Consider the following 14,466-nt stretch of genomic DNA (forward strand, 5'->3'; position numbering starts at 1 on the left):
ATTCTAATATTTCTGTTGATATTCAAAATGATGAGTTTGCAAGAAAATTCTTTCATGCAAGAAATTTTGAATTGTGCGATTCGTGCATACAAGTACGAGTTACTGCTCCTTCACTCTATCCATATCAGTCCACGGCGTTTGTCTTGGCGCATATTTGATGTTCAGGCATCAATGCAGGGTAATGTGCATTGAAGAAGAACAGAGAGAAGAATGAAGAAGCCTTTGCACCCCCATGGTGTTAATCTTTTAATTCTGAGATTTGTTTACTGGATTTGGAGGTGAAGTTTTAAAAAACAACGCTACTTAGGGCACAAACATTTTAACTCCATTACCTATAAATCTCTTACAAATGAGTGCAATTCTGTGGTCAAAACTTACAGTTTAAATAATTGAGTTACTATAAAGAATAGTTTCTTACATATGAATAGGCTACAACTTCAAATATAGAAATGATGTACTTGATGGGAGAATGGAGGGGCACTCGAGAGGAATGCTTCTCTTATTCTGTCATTTGCCGGTCCCTGTATATGAACAATTCTATTATTTATGACTTGTTTATTCACCAGAGATTGATGAATACAGGACTAAAAGCTTTGGCCAGGCATGGATTTGTTCTCCAAAAATGATCTGAAAAGAATAAATGCTTGTCGAGGGCGATGGAGTGGAACCTCGTGTCCTGCTCCGGTTACCGTTACGAAAGACAGCCCTTTGTATACTTGGCTCCACCCACCAACCTATTACAGAAACAAGAAAAGCTGGGAGATGAGCAAATTACCATGGCCTTGTTCCAACCATGGGCTTCAGCAAGAGTATTATCATACGACCTTTTTTTCAGTGCTGGTTATCATCATTTACATAAACAGAAGAGGATGGCGACATTACAAGAAAATATGCCAAATCCCAACCATAAAGAGGTTGCTGTCCAATGGTTTCACCAAAATAAGTCGCCTGTAACATTTTGTTGTCGTTATACATGCTTACCTTTCCGTTGTCATACCAAGGATACCAATTGATAATAGTTGGTAGCTTTAAGGCATCAATGGAGTATCGAGTTGCAGTCACAGGAACCACTGCATCAGTATCTCCACTGGTGAAAGAGATCAAACAGAATTAGATGCCATGCATGACAAGGCTTGAAATCAATTGAAAGCAAAAAGTTTTAATGCTGACCAGTGCCAAAGAGAAAAAAACAACGGACAAATCCTACTTGACAACGATAAAGTCTGACCTTTTTCCATATCTTGGCATTGCAAGGCATGCATGCCATACTGTTAAAAAGTAGGAGAATATTTTATATCACCAAAGTGAATTCTTCAAGTTGAAAAAACAAAAAGAAAATATATTCCGTTATTTATATATAACTATAGTTTTTTTTTCATCATTAAGCAGCTGTTTTTCTATCCCTTTTACGCTCAGTTTTCAGATGCTACGTTCGTGTTGACTCTGGTGTCTCTTCTTAGTACATGGTTCATACAATTCCACCTAACAATAAGAAGCACCTTGGTCCAGTGCAATCATTGTTGCTAGGGCACATGATGTGTCTCACCTTCTGTAAACAAATCCGAAGTCGTCAATCGTTATCAACAGTCAACACTACCTATTGCAGACAAGCTTCCCTGTCCAGGCAGGGAGATTAGTTGGTCGGGAAATCAGCAGTTCAAAAGAAAATTGTTTTGTTCCAACTTCCCACTTCCCAGCTACCATATTTAGATGAAAATATCATTCAACAAAACCTCTAGTCTCTTTGCCAACCAACTTAGCCCATGTATATTTAGTTGCAAACAAAGGTTAAACTCAGTATTCTATAAAAACAGACCACTAGATCCAAATAAATTTGAAATAGATCAACACAGGCTAGTTGGGATCAGCTAAACAAACCCTTTTCTTCGTTCCCTACTGTTCTTTGGGATGCTCGGAAACAAAAACAACTAGAAACAACTCCATATCAAAAAGAGGATCCACATGTACAAGCCAACACATTACAAAAAGGAGTGAATTAATTAAAGCAAACAAGGGATGTTGGGAATCGTAAATATTTCCTGTACCCCAAATGAAGTGGACAAGGATATAACCTCTTAATAATTTCAAACACCAAATGGGTCATCAACCTAGTCTCTCCTCTGATATACCAAATTTAAGGACAAGATTTTAAGCCAAGATCATAAAGTCCATATTTGCAGTACCGACAAATGTTCAAACAAAGGACAATGAGTACTGTCAATCAGCTTTATTTCGTAATCCCATTTTGACGCATTTGGTGTGGCAAATTTCTAGGCAAAGTGAAACCATGTCGTGGTAGAAACTGATCATTTTGACCATGACTTTTTCAAGAAATGACTCCATCCTGTTCCTTAATTAATGGGCTATAACGCAGTGAAACCTGCAAACAGCTGTTTCTCAGATCCCCTCCTTACTGAGAACGAGCATTGAAAAAAGGTTCATGCATAATCAATTCTGCCAATATTCCTACTAGAACCAACATCGCGTGAGTTCTTCAAAGAACTAAACAGATTTCCGTAATTTAATCCAGAACGAGGGAATAGAGGAAAAGGTGGGAACTTACCTGTAGACCCATATCCTTAGACCCGCAGCCATGAGTTCTTTATATATAGGAAGCATGGAAAGTGGAGAATCTGCCCAGTAGTCTCCAACAATATCACTGTAAAGTAGTGATTTAGTTAACATTGTTATTGGAAGATTTGAAACGGAATTCTCAAAAGATGCAGAGCAAAAATCTTACCTGCATGTTTTCCATTGGTATGGGATCCCAGTTACATTTGCATGGAGTGCCTTCTGGACTTCAGGGTGATTGAAGTACACTTTAGAGTACCTATCTGTGCAGGGATCATATGCTCTGGACATCCATGGCTGAGTTTCAAAGTAATAGAAATGAGCTTGGTGTAAATATTAATGACCGGTCCATACCCGTGATATGGAAACAGTGAATGCACTTCTGTAAAGCATTTCTAGTTAACTCGTCAGGCAATGAACAGTATTTACATTCAGGAATTATTTGGTGAAAGACTTTTTACCTAACATTTATCATAGGTAATTCAAGAATGGAAAACAAACAAAAATCTGGAGGAAAATCAGACGTGCAAGTAAGAAACACATGTCATCATTTATGTGACACTCACTGTAGTGGAATCTTTTAGAAACTGTAGAGAACATAATCTTACAGATTAGGACCTAAGATCAAAAGAAAAGGAATAGCTCCAGATTACTGTGATTTGAAAAGACAAGAAGATTTTGGCTCAAAGTTGGAAGAATTCATGGTCAGAAACAGCAATGGATGATGCCAGAACCACAATTTATGGTCCAACAACCACAAACTTGATGGACGTCAGAAACTTAAAGTCAACATTTAACAGCTACCTTCAGTAACCACGATGAGCCAGCAAATTAATTAGCCATTTTGGAAGCAAATCACTGTAAGAAAGTTTTTTAACAACAGAGTATATTTGCAAATCGGAACTAGGTGGATAATTTTGTTTAAATGCAAATATTTTGATAATTGGCATGCGAGTACTTTTGTAGTTACTGCGAGATTATCCAGGAAACTTGCATGTACCTCTTTCTGTCTAAGAAAAGTTGCCATCTTCCAATGTCTATTCAAGCTATTGGTGGTAGAATTTAAACATTATCAGAAAAGGCCAGACTTGTTCAGGATATTTTACCATACAAATCCAAGACTTAGAGGTTGGTGCCAAAAACCACTTGGAATGTCAAAAAGGACTGTTGTTAGTAAATGAAATCATGATAGTCCTTTTTCAAGTAAGAAGTATTGTGCTAGATGCAGAGAATCCACTTTTGATAGCTATGCATCAGGTTCGTAGTCCGACTTGTCTTACACTTGTCTTTCTGATGACAGTTATGCGGAATTCCTTGATAATGTTGACAGAGAGAAAGATATGATAAAATCTTACATAATGACCCCTTAGATTGTGCCTCAATGCTGCAGTGTTATTGCAAGGCTGTGTGAAAATGCTGTATGGATCAATGTTCCCTTGCTCCAACTCTGCAAGCATGAGAGCCTTGATGCATTCTACTGATGGGTGCGTAGAGGATTCAAAATCACAGGTGACGCGTAAAGTTTGATAGGTGGAATCAGAAATTAAACCATGGGTCCACCAGTACTCAAAGGTGCCAACATAATCATGATAATCATCAGTGACTGCATTTCCCACCTATAAGAGAGAAAAGGACATTGAGCCAATTGTACACTTGTCATTAAGCAGTGGAAGTTGATAGAATTTCCAAATCTTTATGAATAATGAGTTCTGTGTTCTCACCAAAAATCCCTTGAAGTTAATTACAGGATTCTTAATTCCCTTGTTCTTTTGATAAACAACTTGAGACAACTGAGGTACATAGTGACCTGAAACAGAATTTCAAACAAGTAAATCAGAGTGCAATCTTTAAGATGAACAAGAGAGAATGTTCAACGAAATAAAAGAAAAGGTGTGCAATTGAAAACCTGCATAGCTTTCTCCAGCAATGTAGAAATCTCTGTATTTGTATTGTGGAAACCTTTCAAACCAATTGACTAGAAATGTGTACGCATCTTCGGCTACAATTGCACGATGCACAGTTTCCAAAAGCATTTAAAGAAGTCAAAATCAATTAACTTTAAGCTAAAGGGACATATAATCACATTGAATCAGGTACCATTTACGTAGTACAATAATAAAGGCTTTGCTGAATGACGAATGAAAGTACTCAAAAATTGAAGAAATGAAATAAATTACCAGTTCTCTGGTCACCAGCTGTGTACAAATCCGATGATGTGTTTGAATATGAAAAACCAACACCAGCTGGAGATTCAAGGAACAGCAAATTTGCCACTGCCAGCACCACCAACAACAAAATAGAAATGAGGTTAATTACAAGGAGAACAGGTTGGAGCACAGAATAGGAAGTGCATTCCATCAATGATCTATCAGACATACACTTATTCCAAGCGTACGGGTTGAAGTAAAGAGTTTTGCCATCAGGCCTGATGCGAAAAGGTCCAATCTCCTCAGCTGCTCCATAAGCAACAGAGGAGCAGCCAGGGCCTCCGTTTAGCCACAAAACAAGTGGTCTGGCCTCAGGACTACGACTCGTTGGTGCCTCAACCAGCCAGTAAAATAATGCCCTACCTGCTTGTTGGTTCACAGTCACATAACCTGAGTACTGATTGAACTCTACATTCACTGGCTGCCCTGGTAAAGACGTGATTTTGTCTCTTTGTTGATCTTCTAGAGGAGAGCATACACAAGAATAGACAAAGAGAGAGACTAAAAGGGAAAGAATAGAGAGTAAAGAATGATCCATTAATCAATGAACTAAAGAAATGATACAAATCAAGCAAAACCCAGAAACAGAAGTCACAAAAAGTTTCCGACTCTGCAATGAAATTATCTAGACAGCGCTACGGGGACATGATCTAGAGAGAGACAAAGAGTCGATGAACAAGCGCGAGAAAAAAAAAGAGGACAAACAGCCACTTAAAGTGACTCAATAGCAGACACAAGCGCAACAAAGAGCATGTCTTTAGATACTAATAATAGCGAACACAGACACAAGTAAAACCAAGTAACAAAAATCCGGAATCACTGCACCGTCAACAAAAGACAAAACAAAACCCAGTAACACGGATCAAAAAAAATGTATCTGGGTTTTTAGAATGAACTTAACAAGAATCACAAAAACAGATAAAACCCAGATCCCAAAATATCTTAGTTTTTACCAAGAAGAAATCAATACAAAGAGAAACCTAAAAAGAAGAGAATTGAGACATTTATAATGAAGAATTGTGGGCACTTAAATTCATATTCCCAGTGGTTGTGGTTAGCTGTCTGTGTAAGGTATGGTGTGAGTACAAGCTTGCAATTTATTGTTTAGTCTCTCTTTTTTTATTGCTGTTGTGGCATGTTAGATAATAACCATTCAACGCCAAGATTTTTTATTTATTCCGTCTCTTTGAGTATGGAATTATCAGGCAAATGCCTGAAACAGGTAAGAGGTACACATGGGCTAGTTTTGAAAAGTATTTGAATAAACCAAAAGGTTTGTAACTTTTCAACTGAATCTTTTAGATAAAATGATGCCAGGAATGAGGTAAGACTCAAGAACGATAGAAGAACGCTTCTCATAGCCAATAGGTCTGAATATTCATCAGCCAATAATAGTACAAGAGTTGTTCTGGTTGACCAAAAAACAAACTCTGGCATGTACTGGTGTGGTGTGGCTAAGCTTGGTGGCTCATTGAATTTAACTACCATGAATGACTAATGGCAGATGGACATGGTGGACCTGGCAATTGCTTGCTGTTGGTTTTTCTGTTTCCTTTTCTTTTTCCTTGATTGGCAGCAGAGCCATCACACCCTTACTTACAGTTTAACTGCATATTTGATTAGATTTCTTGTTTCTTTTTTAGATTAATTTTCTATATCTATGAATTCTAATTCAGGTCTGGTTAATAATGTTTCTGAAGATTTAGAAAAACATCAGAAAGCTTAAATTGGAATATACCTTTTGCTGGAGACATGACACATTACGTACCTTGCCCATCATCTACATTATAAAGGAAAAAAGAAGGAGAATATGCAAAGAGAAAGAAGAGAAATGGAGGGAGGAAAGGAATATTTCGTTTCAAAAAAGTCATTCTCGTGTTTTCAAAATGTTATATATGTGTTATTTGTGTGCATAAATGAATGTATTCCTTTCTTGCAGATGACTGCCATTCTTCCCACAGAGGTCAGAAGAGAAAAGGGAAGTCATTTTCTTCATTAGTCCTTAAATTGTACCCCCATCTATTGATTGGCTGAAAAAATACATGGATAACAAGGAGTGCGAAGGCACGAAAATGATGGGGGTACAATTTTAGTGTCAGGATTATGTTCGTTGCGGTAGTTTTTTATTTTTTCCCCCTTCAATTATCGAAAAAAAGCCTAATGTGGCTGCTGGGATTCGAGCCCAGGTCTCCACGGCCACAACGTGGAATTCTTACCACTAAACTACAGCCACTATGTTATGGCTGGGAGGATAATATTTAATTATAAATTTATTAGCACGATGCTTTTCTTGGCTGTTTGGAATCTGCTTTTCATATTTCAAGACCTCCCACTTTCCTGCTTATGACTTCACGGCAGTAACTTGAACTTTCTGGAAAGTTCACCTTATCTTTATGATATAGTGTCTTTATTTTTTAAAATATTTTTTTATTTTTTTATTATTATTTTTTAGATCAACATATCAAAATAATCTAAAATATTTAATTTTTAATAAAAAAATTATTTTTTAAAAAAATATTAGTTGATGTATATTTCCAAACGGGCTTGTAATCCTCAATTTATTACATGCAAATTATAAATGCCCATAAATTCAATCTTACTGGCGTGCAAAGCCTAGAGCGAGGCATCCAGCAATTTGAGGCCCGATAATTGAATTCAGCTGGACTTTCATCTCAGTCTTTGGGCCTCCGGTGTTCTTTAATTTGCTTACAATCAGTTAAGCCTACGGTTAAAAAATTCTTCCGATTAGCTGCCCATTATTAGATGTTTTTTATATTTAAATAATCTATTACCTCAGACAAACCAGTCCAATTAATGTATCTAATACGTTCCACGACGACGTAAGTGACTACCTATTATGTCAATTAAAATGGAAGAATTTTATTGATTTCTTGATTGATAATAATATTAAAAAAAAACTATTATATGATCTTGAAGGCTATAAAGAGGGACAATGAGGTTCGATATATTTCAAAGTATGGTAAATATTATTTTTAAATTTATTTTTATTTATTTTTAAAAATTTATTATTAATATAGAATAAAATAAAAATATCACAAAATAATAATTTAAATGTAAAAAAATTAAAAAATATGGTCGTACAGCCTTTTTCCCATGCACCGTAGCAGTATAAATACACACACACACATCTCCCCTCTCATCTCCGTAACAAAAACACAAAAAAAACATAGAATTTTTCAAAGTGCCAAACAGTAACGATGAATTTGTCAAAGGCTGTGATAGTTAATGACTGTCCTTTTCTGTCGTCGCTGTAATTCTCTACAGTAAGAACTGAATTATTGTTCGTCATTGTGATGACCCACCACCCCAGGTTACCAACTTCTCCATAACAGGTTCTCGACAAACCTTCTCCTCCGGCGTTTACTTTTATATATATATATTTAAATTATTTAATGTGTTAATATTAAAAATAATATTAAAAAAAAATTCATCACACCAGTAGTGTACCAAACACAGTCGATGTCCCGGAGCATTTTGCAGTTCCGATGGAGAATCAAATTAGCTGAACAAGAGGACCCTCCAGTTTTCATCAGTTTTTTCAATTGCTAAACAGAGACCATATGTAGTAACTCCATCTTGTTTGATTCACCTAATAATTACGGGCTCTGTAGTCATGGCCAAGAGATCCGGCTCGTTACTCGGGTTTTGATCAAGTTATCCAACTCACGGATTTACTATTGACTCAACCATGAAGAGGTGCTTGTGTCTCTCTATAAACTTGCTTGCCTAAAACATGTTCCGAAATTACAAGGACGGATCCGAAAAAGGAGAGAGAATCAGATGTTGCCGACGATTATAGAAGATGCCACGGGTAGATTCGCCACGCCAGCCTTATTTATAACTCACGTGCTCTCTCAGCGCCTGAATTACCGGTTCTCTTTAGAGCAAGCCACGTGTTTTCTGCTTTTTAGCGCCGTTTGGAATGTTCATGAAAATTTATAAAACATTTATTTTTTTATAGTTTTCATACTTTAATATCATAAATAATTTTTAAAAATAACAAAAAAAATATTATCTTAATATATAAGTGGTCATATTTCCAAACAACTATTTTATGCTAGCAGTCCCAGTAAAAAACAACTAGCACGGAGAAGACAGATCTGCACGTGATCGCATGTGCCGTAAATGACATGATCAGGGGCATCGTGTTGTCGTTTCGCGGCTTGGAAGAGAACAAAGGCGGGGAGTGAAAACGGTGTTTACTCGCGAGACCTTCATGTTTTGCCTGATTTACAGACCAGACCTTGAATTTGATGGGCCAGGTCAAACCTTTATGGTTGTAGTTTCATTGTACACGACACCCGCTATCTACTGGCTCAGCCACCTGGACTCGAGACTTTAAACTAGTGCCCCTTTAAATTAAATAACAAATCATGGATGATGCATCGTTTTATTTTCGCGTTTGATAGGGCCATTTAAAAGATAAGAAAACGATACACCAACGACATTGATTCGTATAATATAATATAATAAGATTTTTATATTGTAATGTGATAGGAATATTCATTTTATTGATATATTCGGTCGTAAAAATCTCAGTAATGTAACGAAGGCGTCGGCAGGATTTTTTTGTAGATATTCGGCTCGAAAGATATTGGCTGATTGTTTTAGCAGATTTTGTCCTTTTTTTTTAATTTTTATGCAGGGAGTTGAAACCGGATCAGAGTTATCGGTTTCCGTGGCTTCCATATCCCCGCCGGTGCCGCCGCCTGCTTCAGATTCCCATGGACATACAAATCGCAACTGGCCAATTACATGTAGCTGTCTCTTGACTAAACAAGATTTAAGTTTCCCAGGACACAAATTGGAGTCCGCCGTCCATACTTGGTGCTTCACAGGACTACGATGGTGTACTTGCTATTTACAATACTCGAGGTCCCTTGGTCGTGGTGCCCCGGTATACTGTAGATTAAATACATCTCACTTATTTACTGAAATACCTTAAACGACTGGTTTTTTAAAAGTACTGATGCAGGGCATTTTTGGTATAGAGAACCAGCAAATTCAGGAACGCTCTATGGGATTGAAAGAGTTTGTTTTCTTTTTCATGTCGTATGTGATTTTAGTATCACTGTTCGGAAATAGTTTATTAAATATTTTTTACATTTTTAATAGGAATAATTACAAAAATCCTCTTTTGGTTTGATTTGAATTTTATTTTATTTTTATAGCATCTTAAATCAAATAAAAAAATCAAACAAAATGCATATTGAAAGTGTAAACTACAAAATAAAAAAAATATAATTTTAAAAAAATATTGAGAGAAAATGAAAATCAGATTAAAATATAGGATGATTTTTGTAATTATTTATTGTAATATTATCTATAAATAATATTCTTTAGATTTCCTTTTTTTCCATGATACCCCACCCCCCTGCCAGACAAACCTTGCAGGGACATGGATTGGAGGTTTTCATGCGCGGAGATGATGGCCCTGTTGGAATTGTGTTTCCATCTATGTTTTAGATTAAAAAAAAAATTGTTTAATTTTTTTATCATCTTAATGCAATGATATTAATAATAATATTTTAAAAAATAAAAAAATATTTTTATATAAAAAATAAATCAAAAAGCAAGTATCATCTAATTTTCAAACACCCTTTTCTAGAAGTCATAACCATAGTTACATAAATAGGTATCTTAAAATTATTTTTTAAAGTATTTTTTATTTAAAAATATATTAAAATAATTTTAAAATATAAAAAAATAATTAATGAAAAAAACTTCTAAAAAACCATGAGGGTTCCCTCATCATGACGCCACATGTAGACTTGCTACATGAACTGGCACCTAAAACGACCTCTCTGTTTAGTTTTTTTTTTTTTTTTTCAGCTGCTAGGACTTGCCGTTTGCAATCAATATGGTCCATGGGCTTTTGACAGTAATGAATAGCCATTACACGCTGTACCATTCCATCCACAGAGTAGATGGAGCCACTCTGTTGTGGTGTCGCAAGTGTCGATGTCAGCCACTCGGTTGGCATGCATGTTTTGGCATAACTGGCACTAATTTCATTATTTTAGCCACTACGCTCCCACCACGTCAAAAATTTCATGCTGGCGCGGGTTTACCCGCTATACAAACGCCGCGGGCAGGCATGGTTCATGATTTCGAGCCACAGGTAGCTTACTTGCATTTGAAGAGAATTATGAATTTGAGCAAATTGTTGTAATTTCATTTATTTATTCTTGGCGGTCTGGCTACATTGCCAGCACTTGTTTTTTTATATTTATTAGAAAGTTATGCTATGGCTTGTGGCATATTTATTCAGGTTTATAAAAAAAAATTATATAAAGTAAAATTGTTGTATTTCATAATATTTAAAAAAAACTTCAAAACTAAATTCTCAATTAAATTAATATTTTAAAAATAAAATAAACAAAGAAAAATTTAGAAAAAATTATAACAAAAGAATCATATAAAAAACACTGTAATAATTCATAGTATTTTAAAGAAAAAACTACGAAGTTAAATTCTCAACCAATTCAATATGCAAAAAAAATAAAAAAATAAAAAAAAATCATGAAGGGAGACGCTGTAGCAATTTATAATGTTTTATGAGGAAATTTGCAGCTATAATTCTCAGTTGGCTCAGTATTAAAAATAATAAAATTAATAAAAATAATTTAAAAAAATCATAAAAAAATTATGTAGAAGAACAGTGTAGCAATCCAAAGTATTTTAAAGAAAAAAACTATAAAGTTAAATTTTCAATCAACTCAATATAAAAAAATAAAATTGATAATGACAATTCTTCAAAGAAACAAAAAAAATTATAAAAAAACACATAACGCAACATTATAGTAATCCACGATATTTTCAATGAAAAAAACTACCGACCTAAATTCTTAGCCACCTCCTTATTTAAAAAAATAAAATTAACAAAATCAATTCTGAAAAAAACAATGCAGCATAGAAAAAATCACAGTGCTTTTTTTATATTTTTTAAAATATTAATTAATATATATATACACACACAAGGTTTAAAGTTATGTTTAACAATATTTATATTTTATTAATTACTGATAAATATCCATAAACAAAACCTCCTTATTCGGGTCATAATTTTATCATAATAAAAAAGGTCATAATTTTATCATAATAAAAAAGGAATGAGAATTTTATTTCAGTGCGGGTAATCAGGTATCTAGTAATATTATTTTGCTTGTCAAAGCAGCAATAAATGAGTTGGGGTTGCATTATATCATTTTAAACAACAAAGCCACGGAGCGATGAAATTAATCTTCAAAATAATTGAAAAAAAATCGCTGCAGACGACTTGAAAACTATTGAATTAGTTGTTCACGAGAGAGGTAAAACATTCACTGTGAGATAAAACAAGGGATCATCTCGTCTTATCGAAAACTAGCATTTTCAATATCAAAAACACTTTTTTTACTCTGGCAACGAGATTATATTATCCATCGAAATTTTATTTCAAGGTTTCCGTAACTCAAAACCCAAAACCGGCCCTCCAAAACCCGCCACATGTACCTTCCAACCCTCGGAAGGATAAACTTGTCATCGCAAGAAAACCTCCGTTCCAACGTTTGAATTTCAATTATATATTTGAAAGTGCGATCGTGAGTATTTTTATATTAAAATAATATTTTTATTTTTTAAAATATTTTTCAAATTAGCGTAATAAAATAATAAAAAATATTTTTTAATAAAAAATAAATTTAAAAATACATGTACAATCGTATTGCAATTGTATTTTCAAACGCTCAGGATCTCCTGTGAATACCTGCCTGGATCAAGGGCATTGCCGTAAACAGAGTCAAAGAAAACATTGCGGGGCCAGGATGAAAAGCAAGAGCTTCGATTGACGGAATAAAATAAAACAAAACTAAGCTTGTAAATAAATAAAACAATGATACGGTCCTCGATCAATAATTATTCATGGACAAAATAATATTTTTAAAGCCACTCGGTGAGTTCATTCCCCCCCTGCTGCCATTTTTATTATCTCTATTTATATATGCTAGTTCATGCTATTCATATATGAGATTACTAACAGAATAATATTTCTAACAAAACAATGTGGCTAAATTACCATGGTTTTATTGGAATAGTGATTTTTTTAATTTAACTTTTTTAGCATATCAATTCTTTTAATTTTATTATTTAATATTAAATTATTTTTAAATTTATAGTTTATAATTTTTTCCTGTTAGACTATATACTGATTTCATCAATTTACTTTTTTTTATTCATCTCGGCCTTTAATATTAAATATATTGTAAATAAGATTTTTTATTTTTTTTTATTTTTTTCTGCGAGCTTATCAAGACCCCATAACTTATATCACAAGTTTAATAAATTAGCTTGGATTAGCTTAAGTCGTGTCTTGGTTATTTTCTAATTGTTTTTTTATTTCATATTTTAACATTTAGTTGATTTGAAGTGGTGCTTTATAATCTATTTTGGTTTGTTTTTAATGTAATTATTTTAATTTTATAATCCAAGTTATAAGTTTAGTAGGTCAACTGATGTAGACTGTGTTTATTTTTTTGGGTTATTTTTTAGCTGAATGTGTCTTTTTAGCTGGGTTTTATAGTTTTTTTATTTGTTTTTTATCTTTCCATGATCTATGTTGAGAATTTAACATCTAGACTATATTAGGTTTTTTTTATCAAGTTTTTATTAAGTAATATTTTTAAGTTCACTCCTTAACAACTCGATATTTGTTTCACACATTTTTTATCTTGTCACCTGATATTGTGTTGTTTAAGAGCCGAGACTCATTGATTTTGTTTTGATTTTTATAGCCCCAATCTCATGGATTATTTTATTTCTTATCATTTCAGCTTTTGGTGCTGGACTTGTTAAAAATAAATCTTTGTATTTATTTTAAGTTATCATAATTTCATGACCGAGTTACAAGTTTATCCAACTAACTCATATTGACCTTGATTTTTTTTTTTATCTTTTAAATGATTTTTTTTATTCCATCACCCGATGTCAAAGTTGGTTTGATAGCTTTTTATTTACTTCCATGAAGTTTATCCAATATGATCTCAACTACGAGTCCATCTAATTTAACTCATATAGTTTTCACGGTATTTTTTAAAAAAATTTAATCTTATTCCTTAATTGGTTAAGAATTAATTTTCATGATTTTATTTAATTTTCTATAAAACTATCAAAATTTTAAAATATAAATTATAAATTTAACATGTTAATACAGTTCGATTTAATATGTTATAATTTTGATATCTAAAAAGAATTTCAATAGATATGTTACTATACTAGTATTAAAAAAATACTCAAGATGAACTGTATTTTTTATTTATAATTATTTTTTTTCATAAAAAACGAGGTTTTAACAATTTTTTTTACATCAAACAAAGTTAATCCGACTATCAACACAACCCGGCAACGATTTTGTGAATATTAAGAGTCCGTGGAAAACCCCGTCGTAAAGATATTTATTCCGGGGATAGATTATTTATATTTCAATGTACATTCATCCACTCCAGCACTATCATAAAAAATTAAGTATACATGCACTGTACTCATCCATAAATTCATCCAACAATAACTCGATCCATTTAGAAAAAGAAAAAAAAAAGAAAAAAACAAATAAGGAGAATTTGACAACCAGCCACACCAACAATGTTACATGGACCGCGCTTAAAAATATTTGACCTTCATCTTTTAAAGT

General features: G+C 33.6%; 1 protein-coding gene and 1 non-coding gene across 2 annotated transcripts; both read right to left on the reverse strand.

Moving 5' to 3' along the window:
* Positions 1 to 303: 303 nt before the first annotated feature.
* Positions 304 to 6,126, reverse strand: LOC105130795 (serine carboxypeptidase-like 27). The gene is made up of 9 exons (XM_011033465.1): positions 4,950 to 6,126; positions 4,749 to 4,844; positions 4,478 to 4,570; positions 4,293 to 4,378; positions 3,927 to 4,187; positions 2,741 to 2,868; positions 2,564 to 2,659; positions 982 to 1,087; positions 304 to 734 (listed from the first exon to the last, which is right to left on the reverse strand). The coding sequence occupies exons 1-9, from the start codon at positions 5,314 to 5,316 to the stop codon at positions 585 to 587; spliced, it is 1,383 nt and encodes a 460-aa protein (XP_011031767.1). The 5' UTR covers positions 5,317 to 6,126; the 3' UTR covers positions 304 to 584.
* An 813-nt stretch (positions 6,127 to 6,939) lies between these two features.
* Positions 6,940 to 7,011, reverse strand: TRNAH-GUG (transfer RNA histidine(anticodon GUG)). The gene has a single exon. It is a non-coding gene; the product is annotated as a tRNA-His (tRNA).
* Positions 7,012 to 14,466: the final 7,455 nt, after the last annotated feature.

This window comes from Populus euphratica, unplaced genomic scaffold (assembly GCF_000495115.2).
Source record: "Populus euphratica unplaced genomic scaffold, PopEup_1.0 scaffold29.1, whole genome shotgun sequence".
In the NCBI taxonomy this organism is placed as follows: Eukaryota; Viridiplantae; Streptophyta; class Magnoliopsida; order Malpighiales; family Salicaceae; genus Populus; species Populus euphratica.

Bases quoted from the DNA above. Each gene is read 5' to 3' on its own strand.
- LOC105130795 (XM_011033465.1), bottom strand. From the start codon at position 5,316: ATGGATCATTCTTTACTCTCTATTCTTTCCCTTTTAGTCTCTCTCTTT. The intron at 4,571-4,748 runs GTAATTTATTTC...GTGCAATTGTAG, and splicing joins AGCTGGTGACCAGAGAACTG to CCGAAGATGCGTACACATTT. The intron at 2,869-3,926 runs GTAAGATTTTAT...TTTGAAACTCAG, and splicing joins ACAATCTAAGGGGTCATTAT to CCATGGATGTCCAGAGCATA.